At 40.8% G+C, this 18,818-nt stretch overlaps 1 protein-coding gene across 1 annotated transcript in view; it reads right to left on the reverse strand.

The window, feature by feature from the left end:
• Positions 1-2,361: 2,361 nt before the first annotated feature.
• The window catches only part of LOC306972597 (vertebrate ancient opsin-like), a 38,664-nt gene continuing 22,207 nt past the window's right edge, over positions 2,362-18,818 (reverse strand). Inside the window, exons 3-4 of the mRNA XM_079569259.1 lie at positions 8,646-8,879; positions 2,362-3,466 (exon numbers count right to left, since the gene is read on the reverse strand). Coding sequence (XP_079425385.1) covers positions 3,179-3,466; positions 8,646-8,879 — 522 coding nt within the window. The 3' untranslated portion in view covers positions 2,362-3,178. The remainder of the gene's footprint in view (positions 3,467-8,645; positions 8,880-18,818) is intronic.

An 18,818-nucleotide genomic window follows, 5' to 3' on the forward strand; every position in this document is an offset into this window, starting at 1 on the left:
CTCAAGGCCGATGCAGTTTGCCGAACTGCAAAGGTGAAGACCAGAGCCTGATACAAGCACAGGATCATAGTATTACAAAATAATATGTGAGAATCTATACTTGTACCTTAGTGTCAGTCACACCAGAGTTCATGATCACAGCACTGACTGGCAGTCTGCCAGAAACGGTCATAACTACAGTCTGAGTGTTATCAAATACAACAGCTCTGGGATCTTATCAGCGCATATATCCTGATGGTTGTGGTTAGAGCTCTTTATTGTCTCAGAGTATTAAGGTTCAGGGTTCCCAGACCATGGAGACTGTGAGTTCACCTCATGTTACTTAGGTTTTCCCGATTAGCATGCACAATCCTAATCTGTATTATACATTGTTCCTTATCAAATTGTCCCGGAGTCGTCTCCACTGTTGGCTTGACAACATGGTTGCCAACTGTCAGCGATGTTTGGGCAGGAACATTCACATCTGGAACGATCAGATTGACCGAACCAGATGGAATGTCCAAAAGTCCAGACCAAAGTTTGAAATTGTGAATGCGCCATTCATTCAAACATAACTTAAGATCTGGAAATGAGACCCAAGGGCTACACTGCAGGATGGATGACATTTAGGGAACAAATTGTACTGTGCAATATCTACAAGCAATTTGACAACAGCTTTATTAAGACGTTTCACGTCTTGATATTGTCATTTTAAATATATACACACCATTGTTGCTGCAGCCCTGTAGCAGGTTTACATCATGTGTCAGCTTTGGGACAAACAGGCTAATGTCAAGAGTGTACCCACATGGTCCACATACTTAAAGTGGAGTAGTCTTTTCTAAGGGAAATGAAACTGCGGAATTGCGGGAAGCGAATGCAGAAATTGCATAAACTGTCGAAATTGCATAAATGTGTTAATTTGCATAATCTAATTTGCATAAACAAGTAAAATGCATAAAATGCCATGTTGTATGAACTTAAGGTTGCATAAACTGTATAAAATGCACAAACTTGTAAAATGCATGAATTGGTTAATTTGCATAAATTATTAATATTGCATAAACCTTTTAAATTTCATAAACTGGTCAAACTGTTGAAATGGCCTAAGTGCTTAAATGGCAGAAGTTGCACAAATGGCTGAAAGACCTGGAGTCTCTGAAATCCTATTAACATGCATTGGCTGGATTCCCCCATACACACTAATGGTTCAGATCCCACATACACACCAATGCAAAAATGTCAAATTCCCGTATAAAAAAAACTGGAAAACTGCAGAAGGCCGATTTTTTTCTCAAAACCCACAAGTTGTGGAAGCTGAACATGCACAAACTGCAGAAATTGCAGAAAATGCAGAGAAAGATGCGGAAAAGCATGAATTTGCAGAAGCCCCATTATAAGTCAATGGAAAAAATCGCTGATATTTCGGCAGATTGTGGAAAAAACGTAAATTGCAGAAGTCCCAAAAGTAATAGCAGGATTCTCCTCAACATGCGGAACGTTTTGATGCATAACTTGCAGAAATTGCATAAAGCAAGTGCTGAAAGCTGCAGAAAATCCGGAAAAATGTGCTATAATAAAAAGCATAAAGAAACGGGAACCATTTATTGACTGCGGAAGGATTCCACAGTCAGTCAATTAAGAGTCAAAATTTGAGTCCTTGTAAAAAGACATTTATTAAACTACTACTTTGCAATGTTCATTTTAGCTTTGGTGTCACTTGCATTCATGAATACAACACAAAACAAGAAGATGAGTTGGTCAAAGGCAAAATGCCAACTGTATTTAAAAAGAAAAAAAAACAGACAAAACAGGCATAAGAACAATAATAATAACAAACAACAGAATTTCTGAGTTCAGATAGTCTGCTACGGGACATCAATCCACATCAGCGTACAGGTGTAAACTTCTAAACTGATAAACACAGACTTTTGGTGAAGTTTGAATTGTTTGTTTCTACAGTGTTGATCTAGTCAATAATAAATCAAATACTGCCAAAAGATGCAAATAATATTGTTTCCAAATGTATTGTTAAAGGTTCATTATGCAAGGTTGATACTGTATTAGTGCACATTGACCTTTCTGTGACGCAGTGGCATATGTGTTTAGCCCGGTGCCTTTGTTTTACATCCCGACGGCCTCGTTGACGATCCAGGACTGATTTTATTTCAGGTTTATGGGATTTCTGGTCGGTTTTCTGGATGGAATGTATAAGTAACCATGGAGACAGATCCATCAGCACTGAAAACCTACCAGAAACCTAAAAACCCCAATCCTGGAGCGTCCTACAGGCCACCGGGATGGAAAGCAAAGGCGGCATGCTGACCACCCATACAGCCGCAGGGTCACTGAAAGGTCAACGCATTCACTTTTTGCATAAAAATTGCATAATGCACCTTGAAACAGCGGTCTGTCTCTGAAATAGAAACTTGTAAACAGTTGCACCATGATGAGGAGCTCAGGGGCAAGGCACCTGACAGAAGGGCACCCTGAACATTGAGTAGTGTTAAGCCCAACACCGTATCACAAGGACATCTGCTTCATTTATTATAAAATGTATAAAAGGCAGAAAGAAACTTTCCGACACAAAGAAGCATCTGTTTTGGCTTTTACCAAATCTAACAGTTCTACATTCATAGATGCTGTCTTTTAACTGGGTGCATAAACAGTCTCAAAGCATGTCTCTGGCCACAGGTGCATTAACCGTTTGGGAAGTCTCGGCCCGAGTGACTTGATTATGCTGCTAGTGTCTGTTAACATAAAGTTCTGCAATGCTAAAACAAGCAATGGCAGTAACACAACAAACTTTACAGCTTAAAAAAAGTTTTCCTTTGTGCTCATTCCTGCACTGTAAATGTCTCTTGCACTGATTAGTACAAATTCAAAAACAAACTCCTCTTTAATCTCTAATAGGTTCTCTTTTGCTTTATTAAAATAAACTGTACAAAGTTTTACATTATGGACAAAATAAGTGATCCTCTTCGCATAAGTTCGATATCCAACAGCATAAAAATATTGACTTTCCCTTTGTTAAAGCCAGAGTTAAGAACTATTGATCATCTTTTGGAGAGAAACATCCAGATTGTACACATTTTTCATTTGATTTGTAGCGGTGTAAACGTTGGATTTCTTTTTCTCTCCACATAAATCCATCGGGCGCGTGTCTAAATAAATAATTTGACCTCGGCCCCTCAACCAATCAACAGCCATCGATGTGCGCCACTAGAGAGACCACCACAGGTTTGTTGATGTTGGTGTCTGAAGAGGGTGGCTTCGTGATGTCGGCGGTGGGTTCGAAGCAGGGTCCCAGCTGGGGCATTGTAGCAGGCGGCTGACCCAGAGAGGCCACCATGAAGAGGAGGTCATGCCGGCGATGGGCGCCTGGCGCACCTTTTAACACCTTTGTTACGACCCGGGATGAGCTCTTCACACTGGAGCCCCTTCTCGGCACAGCGCAGTTTAGGAACGCCTGGAAACACCTGTAAAACTGAACACAAAAACACAGACGTTACCACTTACAAATGAGTTGACAAAATGCTTTTCAACCAGGAGTGACTTTAAAGAAGAACTAAGTAACTTGTTTACCTTACTCAATCGTTTTTGTCGTCCCTCTCATCACCTGCTGTGGCGCTTGTGGCCTCTTGGGGCATGAGTTACTTAGTTCTGCTTTAACTAACCGTGTGAAATTTGTCCCCTGCATCTGAACCACCCTTCACTGCCACTGGGACATCCTCTTAGAGTAGTGTGTGACTGGTTGTACACACAAGGGATAGGCCAGAGATATGGGGTTTGGTTAGGACTAGGATTTGCCTGTTTTGCCTGTTTTAAGTCGACTCATGCAAAATGATGTGAGTATTTGGGCCTGATTTACTAAGCCAGGCACTAAATTTAGTACTACGTGAAATTAGCACACGCCATCTTGTAGCATGTCGCAGCTGACTGATCATTAAAAACTGTGTGTCAAAAAATCTGATGTGAAAATTCGTCTGCACTGAAGCCTTTTATTATAGAGACCACTTTAGCAATCTCACACCCTATATCAGGCCCTAGTGCACAGAAAACACAGCCCTATACAGGACATCTTTCATATGTTGACAAGTTGAAATTGTTGAAAAAGCAGTGACTTCTCCAAACTTTTGTGTACGCTTGCAGATGCTGTCAGAAGGTGCAGAGAGGGATGGACATGTACACAGCCTTTGTCATGGTGTTATTAATACTGAAAGAAATCCTTGATGCATTTTTCAATCAGGGAGCAGATCAGGGGGCCAGGAGGTCATCATTCATGCAGATCCTTCTGTTTGACTCAATACAACAATGCTCCTCGACTCAAAGGCCGGTATCTATGTCTGGCTGATGGGCACATTATGAATTATAGAGGACCCCAGCAGCAGGGAGAAAACATAACAATGCATTCTGGGCATTTGGCTATACTTGACATTCTTGGCATTTCTATCCATATCACAACACTTCACATCAAAGACACAGTGTGGACCGCTGTCTGAAGCTGCCCCTCTTGAGTAAACGTAGTATACTTAGTATACGTTCACGTTCATGTATACTTATAGTCTACTACATTTCCTCACAAGATGCAAATTACAGCATATCTCCAGGCTCAGTGCTGATTAAAACGAACGAGAGAGAGAGAGAGAGAGAGAGAGAGAGAGGAGATACCTGGAGAGACTTAGATCGAGACAAAGCAAAGAACAAATTTGGGAAACATCATTGCTGCTTAAAGGGAGCTTTGTGATTGTCTCCCCGTGGAATCTTGAGACTGATGGTGAAGATGAGAAGATGAGGAAAATCCTGAAGGAACGGGGCTAGAGTGAAGGAGAACTGATTGCAGATTGGTGCTCAGGAGCCACCCGTATAAATCAAGTTGGCTGAATGATGATAGGCTGAGGCAGGCTGAGTGGGCAGGAGGAGGAACCCATGTCTTTTGATGGTGGACTCATGATAATCATCTCATACTTTTGGGGGGAATTTTTCAAGGCCAGTTATAGACACTAAACAGACAGAGGTCAATATAAAACTATATTCGTGATAAAAAAAACAATAACAGCAAAGGCAGTAGTAATAGGTGTGCACTAACTACTACCTTTATACCATCAGTGCCACTGTCACCCCGGTATACTGCTTGTTAGACAGCCTGTCACCTGAGTCATCAAAGAGTGATGACAAAAATGAAAATAGCTTCGATTATTTCACTTTGGGGGCTGCTATGCGATGATAAGAGCCCCTTTGCCAGCCCTGATGGCGCTTGGGCCTAATAAAGCAGTGCTTGTTTGGGGTGCTGTTGCATGCTATTTGCTCCCGAACACTCCAATTGTCCAAACACCACTGAAGGGAAGTGCAGAGGCGATGCTGAGGCAACAAATGGAGGAGGCTGAAGGCACACTAGGGTCATAAGTAGATGAAAAAGGGAAGAAAATTAAGCAAGTTTGAGAAAGACACAGGTCGATTTAGTCTGCGTGATATGTTCAAAACACTGCAGCTGGGTGTATTATGTAAGGTCCCCCAGCATGCTATATTAAATGTGTTTCAAACTGTCATTGGCCATTTATTGCCCTTGGTCAAATTGCAAATTAAAATTAATAGCCACTTAACTAAGGTCAGCCTTGTGTGCCATCGTTACCACCGATCACAACTTTGCTCAAACTTTGTCTTAGATCCACAGTGTAGTGAGTTGAAAGGCTATCTTGTTCTTCAGTGGGTAGATTAGAGAGTCCCAGGGCTAATATTTGTTGCTGCTGTCTCCTTTAATTGCTGAGAATGAGGTCGATTGGGGCTAGTACACATTGTTTGTGTCTACAGTAATAGTGCTTTGCCAGCTTTAAGCCACTACTGTCTGATTTGTTATGTTTCAGAATTGCTGCAGTGTGTGATAATAGAGGCACTTAGACAGTAAGAGACTGTTATCAAAAGATGTGGTGTTTTGTAAAGCTATATCCTGCAAGACCTCGAAACATTTGAGTCCTTTTGCCTTTTTGATTTGAAAGAGCAGTCTATTTTTCAGTTCATTGTCAAACTGTGTTGTTTTCTGACGAGTACAGTGCAGTAAATAAAGAATATGTTTGGAGTGTTTGCAGGATCTTCCTTCTCAGGATTGATTTGACAAAACATTTGGCCATGAGACATGTGGGACTAACTCTTCAATACTGCAAATTAGAAACGTTTTTTAACTTCTAAGATGATTGTAGACAATCGGTATCATTATATCCTATATATTGAAATGAGCCCCATCACTCACAGGCAGTTTAACAAGTGTTAACAAGTTTTAAGTCTTAACACACTGGTTCTTTTAAACTTATATACTGTACATGTACTGGTATATAAGGAGATCTTGGTGCTCATAACTCGTTACCAAGATCCTCTTTTGCCAACAGCATATCATCATTCACATTCTTTCATATTGGTTTGGCCCAGGAGTAATAAAAGTAAACCTTTGAACTTACCCACACTGCTGGATGTCTCACATGGTCCAGTCTTCTGAATGGGAAGGAATTGACACCTGCTGCTACTTGTATCTGTACAGCATTTTTAGTCTTCAACTCGCCTCAACTCACAGTTTCCATAGTAACGGGCTGGGAGGAATTGAAGACTGAAAATGACATACAGGACATTGGGTGTCCGCTCTGTGGCTGTGGGAGGTCAGAGCTGTGTGGGACAAATGAGACTGAGGTGTCTCACTGTGTGTGGGGCAAAGTCATTTATAGGCTACTTGATACATAAAACAAACTTTATTCTATTCTTTTGAGGCAATAATGTTTCTTAGGACAGAGATAGTTCTCACAACTTGAATTGAGTCATCTTGATTCTCACTATAACTTTAGACAAAATATATAAAATGAAAAACAGGCTGTAAAGAAAGTTCACAGCAAAATGAAAGTTTTGAAATCTCATTATATCGCTGCTATATGATATTTAATTCACTGAGGTGTGCACACAATCCCATCATCTACAAGCTGTACTGTTGTCTAAAGCCTTACACAGCAGTTTGGTTTTATTTAATAGATGATACGGATAACACTGAAGAAAAGTGTTATCACTTTGCCCAAGTGAAACAAAATATCTATGTTATCTGAGGGTTTATTTCTTGTGTGATTCAGAGAAAGAAAAAGGCAAAGAAAGTCTTGCTCTGTTTTCAGCACGGGGTTTTAGTTTGAGGAATGAACTTAATAAGTACAAAAGTGCAAAGTAGAAGAAAGAAAGAAAAAATAACTTTTCTCGATCTTAACATAATGCTAAATCTAATCATTATGACAAGATGGACTTCAGTTTATCAGTGAAGGAAAGGTGTAACCCTCGACAATGTTGTAAGGTTTATGTTATTAAAAATTGCTCAGGGCAGATACAGGCAAATGCATCTTCCTGATATACAACAAACTACAACTACTGATGATATCTTTCACTTTTTTAGGGGTTAAAAATCTTGATTTCCTCCCGAAGGATATGGAGCACTTTGCTGTGATGGTGCAAGCTGTTTCCCTGAGCTCCTAAACCCAGTCAATGGATCTGACTGTAATTACCCAACTGTTAAAAGTCTGTCAGAGAGCATAAGGTAGCTGACAACACTCTGCTTCAGACACTGTACGGTCCTACTGCCATTTTAAAGTAAATACTACTGACTTTACAAAAAATGGCTGACATCAAATTCCTCGGGGGGAAGTATATTTCGCAGCTGCTGAAGCAGGTGAATGAGGCCTTGGCTGTTTGTATTATATACAGCAGCCTTCCCAGAAAACCTGAACCTTCAGGGGGAGCGGTGGAGTTTGTCCTAGTTGCTGGAGAGGGTCTGTTTTTTAGCACTACAGGTTCTCTCTCATGTGAGCTGTGCTTGTTTTAACACATGCACTTGGAGGACAAAAAGTGCCCTCTTGCTGCCATGTGATATGCCAGGGTTGCCCCAAAACGTTTAATTAAAGTCATTTTAAATCATTATTTGTCTATTTTGGGATGGTACTGTACCTGTTGCCTTATAAGAATCAGACATATAATACTATTTGTTGATTTTTTGTTAAACAAAATTAAGTTTTTGGCTGCGTTACGTGAAAGTACTTTATGTTGGTTGGCAGCTATAGCACAGACCATATGGTGTCTTTACTCTTCCATTGTCATTAAACATTGCACAGCTTAAAGGAACAGGCCACCGTTTTTTGATACTTAGATTATGTTCTACCTGAGCTTAGATGAGTTGATGCACACCTGTCTGGTCTTTGTGCGTGCGCTCAGTCAAGCAAAAAGACGTCGAAGTGCTCCTTACGGCTCACAATATAGTTCCCCTTTTTATCCACTTAGAAAATCGACATGTTTAATTTTGTGTTACTATGCTTGGATCGTGTAACTACTCACGTATCTGTATTTAAATAGGGAAAACATGGAAGAGCCTGGTCGCTTATACTGTAACTTCACCCCCGTTTGGCCCATAGAGGAGAGGACGGGAGGTGAAATGCTAACAACATCTTTGGTCTTTTTGCGTGACTCAGCGCACGCGTGAAGACCAGACAGGTGTGCATCAACTCCTCTAAGCTCAGGTAAGAACATATCAGCATGGAAAAACGGTGGCCTGTTCCTTTAAATCGGATTTGAGACATCCCAAAAGTGGAGACCGCTCACAGACGGTCCTTGTGATGGATCATTTGTGCCGTTTGATGCCAGTGCTGAATCACCTGTTTGTTCATGAAGACATAGATGATGGGGTTGATGACCGTGCTGGTCTTGGCCAGGATAGAGGGGATGATGCTGGCCTCAGGAGTCACCAGACCTGGGGGACCAAACGTCGCTAACAGTGCCATGACCCCGTACGGCAGCCAGCACATGAGGTAGCAGACGACCATCACCACCACCATGAACAGGACACGCTGCTCTCGCTTCCTGCTCATCGACGCGTTGATGCCACTCACCTAAAGGAGGCAAGACGAGGGACACAAGTACAGTATTTATTGTGTTCAAAATGAGCAAAAATAGCAATATCAGCTGCCTGGCGCTGTCTTTGTCGGAAGGAAGTAAATAATAATGTTTAAAATGCACATAATGTATTTTACTCTATTTGAAACTCCAGAAAATATCCTTGCAATATTGAAAAAAAGATTCAAATATGTACATTTCTTTTAAATTGAATGTCGTTATTGCGTTGTAGGTGGTTTGCAGCCTTAGTGCACTCATAGAAATCTGTCTTAAAACCTATTAAAAGACTGATCAATGAAGAGAGAGACAAAGGAGAGGAAAAATACGCAGGCACGGAGACACTAAGCCCTTTGTTATCAGCGCCATTTGATTTCCTGAAGTTTGGATCTCACAGACAGGAACATGAAGTGTCTGGCATATACAAGGTGGCTGATTTCTCTCATAATTGGTGCCGCCAGGAGACATTAAAACACTCAGTCAAATGAGCGTTAAACTGCGCGATACATTATTCATTCAGTTTTTTTTCTCTCAGCCACGGGAGCGCTGTAGACTTTCTCCAGATATCGCATTGTTACTGGTCTGTTGCGTCATAGTTAGCAGAAACTATAATCCCCTTTGCCTCAACTTTAGAGAGGCGAAGTTGGTAAGCCATGACCTGCAGTTCCTGGAGTTCTCACTGCAAACTCACTGTACGAAACATAGATTTTTAAACACATTATATAACTGTGGAAGTATCTGGGAGTGAAGGTTTGTTTGTATTATTAAGGTATTACTTGATTAGGCACTCTGAATCAAAATGTCTTAAAATGTGAATAGAGAAGCATTTCCTCTTTCCCTGGTTTTGGACTAGAGGATTCTGAGGTGCGTTTAGGGTCGTTATTTATTTGTACAAGCCATTTGATTTTAACTTCAGCTTCTTCCACAAATGGTGTGACATTTTTCTCCTGAATTTGTTGGAATTGAATTGAATGCATTATTTGTTCTGCCCATGAAATGTTCCCCATGCCACTGGCTGCAATGCAACCCCAAAGAATGGCTGATCTACCCATGTTTAGCATTTGGACAGATGTTCTTCTCATGACATTCTTTGCCCCTACTTCTCCAAGCAGACCTGTGCTCACTCCGGTCAAAAAGGTCTACAGTGGCATGCAAAAGTTTAGACATAACATTTAGACAAGCCTCAGGCCTTTTGGAGACTTAAACAGAGGATAAATGGAGCTTTTCTGAGTGGAGGTCAACACTCTGGAATCTGTTTTACTTTATATTGAGATGACAGACATTCACAATCCTGATTATATTTGTGAAACAGAGAAAGAAAGTTTCCCCTCCTCAAAAGTATGGATCTGGTAGAGTAAAATATACAATCATAAACATCTTAACCTGTGCCCTGCTATCTCCCCTGATCAGGGGGCTAGGTTTTGGGTTAGGGTTAGTGACCCCTAATCAGGACATAATTAGGGTTAAAAACAGCAAATGTAACGCAAGTTGTGTTTCACTTACACAGATCTCACACATATTTTTTTAGAAACTAGAAGGTCTTGGCTTTCAAATTAGGTATCACACTGGCATATAGGCTGTAAACTCTCAAGTCAATATGCTTTGAGATTTGGATATACATAATTGTTAACCCTAACCCTAAGTTGGCAGTTATTGGCTTTCACAGTAAGCTGTGGAGCCAGAGAAAACCATAGCACAGGCAGAGGCTCTCTACGTCTAAGCATGAAAATATAGTTTGTACAGCAAATGCAGGACACAGAATATGCATGACGCGGATTTGAGTTGAAAATGCTGCACAGTCATCTAACAGCAGCCATTTTGTCTTAATCAGCCTTATATTTCTTTTATTGCCAGCTTGGTTTTTGCCATACAGGATCTGGCAGCCTGACGCGTGGGCTCCGTGGGCTTTCTGACTGATGTGCAAGATGTTTCTACTGGAGAATAAATCAACACTGTAATTGTTATCAGTGAAATCAATAGCTGATTTGAACATGTTTACTTCATCTGGAGACACAGGTATGTAAAGTTTATGACATAATTACATACAGTACTTTGAGTTTGCATGAACGCACAGCTGTCATTGTTGTGTAGAGAGCGGCTTGGCAATGCAGTACATGCCCATCACATTAGTAGTTGAGTGATTTTTGTTCTCATGACGGCTTATTACCCAGATACAATATTGATGTTGCTTCACACTGTTTCTCCCTCCTCAGTGGAGTAGTCAAAACCCTATAGTGTATACAGTACTTCTCCTGCATTATTCAACCCACAGTACATACAAGCTTGGGCTGAATCCACTCCTGTTATCGGCAGCGTGGCATACGGCACTGCCTATGTGTTTGTGCAAATGAGAAAATAACATTGTAATTAGGCCAAACTGGCGATTGGCGGATTATGTGGGTCCACTTGGTCCCCAGAAGGAAAACCAAACAAGTGAAGTGAAGTGTTCAGTGGTGCTTTATTTACAGCAAGTTTGACATATTTGGCCACGCTTAATGAGCTATTTAGACCAGCATTTCTACACCTGCATGCTTAAATAGCGAGAGGGGAAAAGCACGCTCATTCATTCGGACATTCGGACTGAGCAAGTTGAAGCAATCCTGACAAATCAAAAACATTCCAATAAAACTTATATTTCAGCCCCCTTCCCCATTCCCACAGTTGTTGACATATTATTTTATGATAGCTGATTGGATTACATCGATGAAGTGCTGCAGATTCACTAATTGAGGCAATGAAGGCGGCGTGCCTAGTTTCTGCAATCAGAGTTAGTCGTTGCATCACTCATGGAAATTATGACAGGAAGCAAAATACACACATTTAAGCCTGTGGTGGAAGGTTTACGTCATGTCAAATTAAGTGCAATAATAAATGTCATAGTAAGATTTTTATCATCGTTTAAGGACATAAAGCTGGAGAGTGTTGGGTATGGAGAGAGCAGAGGGAGATGGTGATTCAACGAATAAATTAAACAAGCCCTCAGTTAAAGATCCTAAAACAGACGGAGCACTGTCACATTCACAGTCTCAGCAAGCTGACAATTACAGCACTACATCTGGGGAGGCGACTAAAGGGAAAAGGGAAAGGATCGTTTCCTTTCCAATGCAGTCCCAATCAATGGAAGAACGTAAACCACTTGGTTCATCATTTTAAAGGAACCGGCCACCGTTTTTACTGTTGTGCTAAGATTAGTTTGTCTTCTACACATACATTATTTCATGTGTGCAAAACTGTACCCCATATATTTTTAACAGCAAATACTGCTATAACATCATTGTAAACACCATCCATTTTCTTCACCCAGAGACTTTACTTTCATTGTAAACTCATTGCATATTTTAACTGCCTTGACTCAAAGCCAGCCCTGACAAATTGGCATTCAATTTACCAATTCATCATATTTTTGTGGTGCAAATACGATTATAGTCAGCTATGGAAATATGGATTGAAGTGATCAGGGCATTATGAAGCTGTGGGTGAAAGCCTACATTAATCTAGTGTGTCTGTGAGGGGGCAGAGGGTGACAGAGACTGTGTCCCATGTGACACATGGACATGAAGAGACATGTCAGCTGTGTCCAGGCCTCACACTCACTGAGTCCTACGTTTATTTGTGCCACATTGACAAGTGTGAGACAGGTCACTGTCATATGTGCCTATGTGTTGAAGTGCCACTGGATCACATGAGAGGACGGGTGCTGCGTGGGCCGCATGCATATACACTTCCTTATAAAACATTTACTCTTTGTTTATTGGACACGCTTAAAAAGTTATGTTTTCAGGAGTGCTTTGTTTGTCAAATTGCAAAATAGCTGGTTCCAAGAAAGAACATCCGTCATGAATAATGATCTATGTAATTTACCGCAGGCTTGACGGCAGACTCTACTTTGTGTTCTTGTTGAAATTGACACTTGTTGTTGCCTGATTGGAAAATAGTTTATTAAACCCTTTGTATGTCAAACCAAAATGAGAAAATTTGGGTTGGAAGTTGGAACATTGCTTATTAAACATCCCTTATTAAACATCCCTTATTAAACATCCCTTATTAAACATTGCTTATTAAACATCCCTTATTATACATTTCTTATTAAACATTGCTTATTAAACACCCTTATTAAACATCCCTTATTATACATTGCTTATTAAACATCCCTTATTAAACAGTGCTTATTATACATTGCTTATTTAACATTGCTTATTAAACATCACTTATTGTAACAGCCAGAGCTGTTCAGTTTTGAACAGGCAGAAAAGAATATATAATAAAACCACGCGGGCATCCTATATAGTCCTTGTTTAGAAATATACCTGGCACATATCCTGCATCTAGCACAGCTGCACAACTTTTTTACTTGCAAGTTGCAAACTCAAGCACAAAGTAAAATTGTATTATTTCAACACTATTATTGTATGTTATTTAAAAACAAAACAAAAAGCCCATGTTTTTTTGGGTTTTGCACAAGGACAGAGATGGCATTTTAAATGTGGCAAAGGATTTACCAATGAAGCAAAAGGTGTATTTTATTTTCTGTTATCCGGAGCCTTGAAACATGCTTTTGTTTGGCATTCAAGCAATAACAAAATACGGAGACTCATATGTGTATGGTCATAACAAAGTCCAAAACTAATTTGAGTATTTGTATAAAGTGGTAAATGGGAAATTCTCATTGCTTGTTGATATGTGCATTTTATTCTTCTGCTGGTGTAAGGGAGCGCAAAGAGAAGTGAATTGTGTAGAATAACTGAGAAGCAGCTGTAGCAGTTGTCCAAAGGCTGGCAGTGGTTTGATGGACACTGTAGTAGGGCAGACTAACAGTGGTGAGAAGTCTCAGTGTGACAGTGTTGGACCTCTGCATGTGTCGGAGCCTGTCACTCATGATGGAGAGGTCTGGAGCAGTGAGAAGCGCACATGTCTCCAACACATCAATATTTCAGACCGGTTCAAGGAGAAGGCTTCCTACTCCACAATCACATTTAGAGGTTGTTTATTTCTGCAGTTTCGGGGGAATCTGAGAATCATGAGCATTTTGCATTGTAGAAATGACAGTATTTATATTTACACACATTGATCTAATTTGTGTTTGAGTTCATAAGTGAATTAGCCTCTCTTGTGTCATAATATATTACTGCCATCTCGTAGTTGTTCAGACAGTAAGACGCAGAAACATCAAGGGTTGTCAACTTTTCGAGCTAGCATTTTGAATTGGCTGTCAGTGTACCTCAGACGCGTGAATACGTTTTTTTGACAGCAGGCGGCGGTGTGAAAGTGAGATCTAGTGGGTGAAGGACGGGCCACTTCCCCTTCCCCAAACACTGTGAGAGGACAGACGAGATGTTCCCAAAGATCTGTCCATCCTATAAAAGAACAATCATCCAAAACACATCCCTGCACTTGATAAATAGCTTTCGCTCTGTCCTCCAGCTCGCTCCGTCTCGCCGATCTGTGCCTTTTTTTCTCACTGGCATTATCCACGCGGTCATAGAGTGCACCGCTGCCTTTTAGGTTTTGGGAGCGATGACGGTTTATCACTGCACTTTTCAAAATGAAGGTGTCTGTGTGTGTTGTCGGGTCTGACTTAGAGGTTTTAGCAATATCACCGAAAGAACAGATGGTACTACTTTCTATTTCTATACTGCAATGCTCTGTTAATGTTGACATTCATTCCCTCTATTCCATCTTTTGGTTTCAGAACTCTACAATCTAGGAGGTTATGACTTCTGTGTTTTTTACATGGGGGTAAAAACTTCTCAGGAGAGCAAACACAACTGATCCTGTTCTTGGGAATATATCTTCTTATTCTGCCTTGTAAACTTTTAACCGTTCTTCTAGTCCATGCTGACCTCATGTAACTCCACCATGACACCACCTGCTGTCAACTCCTCCAATTTTCTCTGCTGCCCACACAACACAAACACCCTCTAAGTGTTCCTAATTAACCAAACATAATCAGTTAACGTGACGTTTTCAGGCCGTTAAGTGGATTACACAAATAGATTTCAGTGCCCAGTGCTGAGGTGCAGGGTTACCAGCTGCGCCCCATCTGTGTCCCAGAATGCACTTTTGCAGACTGTTATTGCTGTTCTGTAAGATGATGGCACTGATAGACATCGAGCCAGACTCAGAGGTGAGAAGAGGCTCTGGGGTGCAGGGTGTTGAAGAGGCTGCTGAGAGACGGTGAATATTTCCATCAGGAAGAACCAACGTGAGCTACAGAGAGGACTGTTTGAGGTCATGATACTCCAGAGTGCTGGGGTACAGAGAGAACCATATGTTTACATACACTTCATAAAAAGACACATTTGCATTTTGTCTCACTGTCTCACATGAAACCAGAATTAAATTCTTTTTTTTTTTACAAAACCAAAGTTTCATGCGGTGAGATGACTATATCTTTAAATACTTTGGAAACGCCCAGATGATGATGTCATGACCTTGGTAGCACAAGTCTGGTTCATCCTTGGTGCGATTTCAAGACACCAAAGGTGCCACATTCATTGGTTACAACAATGATGGAAATGACCAGTCATGAACGTGTTGTGGTCTGGAATATGAATGTCAACCCAAGGACAAATGCAAAAGACCTGGTGAAGATGCTGAACCTGGTAAGAGTTTGTCATCATCCAGAGTGGAACAAGTGCTGTACTGACATGGCCGGAGAGGGTACTCTGCCAGGAAGAAGCCCTTACTCCAAAAGACACACAAAAAAGCCAATTTGGAGTTTTCAAATAAAAGAAGGATAACGATTTTTTTGGAGACATATCCTGTGGTCTGACAAGAACAAAAACAAAGTTTGGCTATAATGATAATCACCACGTTTGGAGGAAAAAGGGAGAATCCTGCAAGCCGGGGGTGGCAGCATAATGCCGTGGGGTTGTTTTGCTGCATGAGGGACTGGTGCACTTCACTAAATAGATGACATCATGAAGAAAGAACACACTGTGGAAAATTGGAGCAACATCTCAAGACATCAGCCAGGGAGAGTGTGGGCGCAGATGAGTTTTCCAAATGGACAATTCCCAAAGTATACTGCCTTTACTGGTTACAAAGTGGCTTAAGGACAACAAAAACAATGTTTTGAAGTGGTCATGAGGTGGCCGACAAATTAGGCTCAGTTACACCAGTTGTGTTTGGAGGAATGGAACAAAACTCCTGCCAATTATTGTGAGAAGCTTGTGGAAAGAAGTTTGACCCAAAAAATACAGTTTAAAGGCAATTCTACCAAATATTAATTAAATGCATGCAAACTTTTGGTTTTGTAAAAAGGTATTCAAAAAATGTGTAGAATATTCTGTCTCTTATTACGGTTTCCCTTACCACTAAAAACCTAGGGCAGGAAGAATGTGACTGTGGGACAACAGATACAACAGATCAGCCCATGGCAACAATCTGCCGTGGCATGTTTACATGCATGAGCTGAGTCCCATGTGTGGTCATTATCGTGAACTGTCCCAGTCAAATAACAAATACATAAATATATAGTGCCGCTTTAACCTGTGCACTACCTGTGCTCTTATTGGTAACATTAAAGATCTTCTGAAAGTTATTAGGACTGTTCAATTTTAAGTCAGGTGATTTGGTGTATCACTTGATTGACATATTTTCACACTGAGAGTTGCACAACATACTGAGATGTCAACATTTTTAGCATTGATTATTTTGCCGAAGTGCATGATATTAGTGTGAACACATTATTTACACTGGAGAATTCCTTAGTTCTGCTTTTGGAACTTTGATAAGAAGAAGGTGTCTCATTGTAAATGCTTGATCTTTGTCTTGTTCGATCTTTTACAGAGACCTTCACTTCCTTTCTGGAAGTCAGCTGCGTCTGTGAATTGAGTCGAGTCAAAAGTTATCTGGAATGGGAGCGGTGCGATCTTGCCGGGAAAACTCCCCCAAACTCCTTTTAATGAAGGGGAACTTGGGAAATTGAATGCCAATCTTCTTTTTGAAAATATCGCCCTTGAATCCTGACGTACATGCTGGAAGTAGCTTCTTCCTCTATTCATTTATTAAATATGAATATATCATGCCTCTTTAAATATCTCAGTCTGTTAAGGCAAAACTGCCTCCAGAATGTGGGAAGTTGAGCGAATCAAAGTGACACTGTGCCGCTTGGAAAGGCCTGAACCTACAAGCTAGTTTGGATATTTCTCGTGTGTGATTGCGCTCTTTGGCAGAGCACTGACAGCAGAAAGTGCTTTATAAAATCAAAGGCGGTGTCAGCCTTTGGCACTACAGCATCTCCATCTCAAACAGATACATGTGTTCCGACGCTGCAGGCAGAGAGTACAGACATCTGCCTTATGCTCGAGTCACATGAAACAGGCATGAATTGGAAAAGATGCTTCAAAAACTCACTCTACACTAATGCACTTTTTGCACTTAGCTGAAAAACATGTTTACTTTAATAGCAAAGAAAGTTATGATTTAGGCCAGAAGAAACTATTACCACAAGTAAAATTTAATCATGCAATTGTGCAATATAATCCAAATGACAACCACTGCAGTCAGAATGTGAAGATTTTAAACTGTAAATTGTTATAGTGGGATATGAGCAACTTTTCAGATTTCTCTTATGCATGTAAACACGGTATTTTTAAAATAATGCCTTTACATAGAAAATACAGTGCAGAACGAACTGAACAGGTCCGTTGATGGGCTTTGAGAATGGAAAAACTTCTTAGCTCTATTAGCTCTATGATGAAGTCCACAACAAAGTAAGCAGGATCACTCAAACCTGCCTGAAATTAATGAAGCAACAGTTTGGATGAAGGAAAACCAATGGTTTAAAGGTTGCTGTTTTTTTTCTTTGTATAATTGTGTGAAATCTATTTTCTAATGCAGCGCTCAGGTACTCTTCTTTGACTTGTATAGAGAATATTAACATAGTAACATGAACATTCTTTATCATCGCTATATTAAAACTTGGCCTTTAGATTTTCCAGAGGTTCCCACACATTAAATAAATAGAAACCCTGGGCACAGCACTTCTGCCTGCCTTGGTGTACCTCCTCATTCACACTCCTGACTCCGGCGGATGTTGTGCGTGTGCAGTAGTTGCAGAACATGATTGATTGCTGGATTTGCCTGTGTTGCATTGGTTCGATCCATTGCTGTCGCCTTCTGTGTGCTTGCAGCCGCTCTGCCTGCCTGTCGGGCCCATCAAAGGACCTCTCTCAGCCAGAATACTCCACACACCACTGAGTCCTCTCTTCATAGCCTTGTGTTCTGTAGCTGTCGCGGAGCACACACTTTGATTTGGACTTTTATTGAATTGAAAAAAAAAATCAGAGTCAAGTTGGTCCGCAGCTGCACTTGCACTGGTGACCCTTTTCTAAAATAGGCCATTGGGAATCAAATGAAGTGCACGCTTCTTTTGCTGCTCGGGGAATGCTGCATTGAATAGGCAAGATTGGGACATTCATTTTCATTTAGAATAATAACTCCTGGCAGAGGCAAAGCCATACAAAAGAGGTGCTCAATTGACTTATTGGATTGTACGCTTTTGAAAAGACTTTTCCTCTGGGGTTAGAGTACTTTAGGGGTTAATACTTGTACGTGTTGGCTCCAGCGCAAAGTGAGTTCAAATCGAGAGGGGGAGGTGAAGCAACCCAATGTTCTCATTCCACTCCCGATGTCTTCAGGGTTCAGACAGTGAGGACAAAACATCTGCTCACTTCCAGCAAGATGGCTCTCCTGAGACCTTTTTAAATGTTGTTTTTATTTTTAGGGAAACTGGGATTGAGAAAATGAACTAAACCGTTGATTAACATTGCCATACAAGAACTCTTTCAACTCTTGCTGAATCCTTTTTGTTTCCTGCAGCTCCCCTTGTGACGCCTCCACTGTGCTGCAGGTGTGGGGGCTCTTTGTGCCCCTTCAGTGTCTCAGGAGAAGGAATGTGTAGGTCTCAAATGGGTTTAGCTGATAAGCTAGCT

Source organism: Gobius niger, assembly GCF_951799975.1.
Source record: "Gobius niger genome assembly, chromosome: 13".
In the NCBI taxonomy this organism is placed as follows: domain Eukaryota; kingdom Metazoa; phylum Chordata; class Actinopteri; order Gobiiformes; family Gobiidae; genus Gobius; species Gobius niger.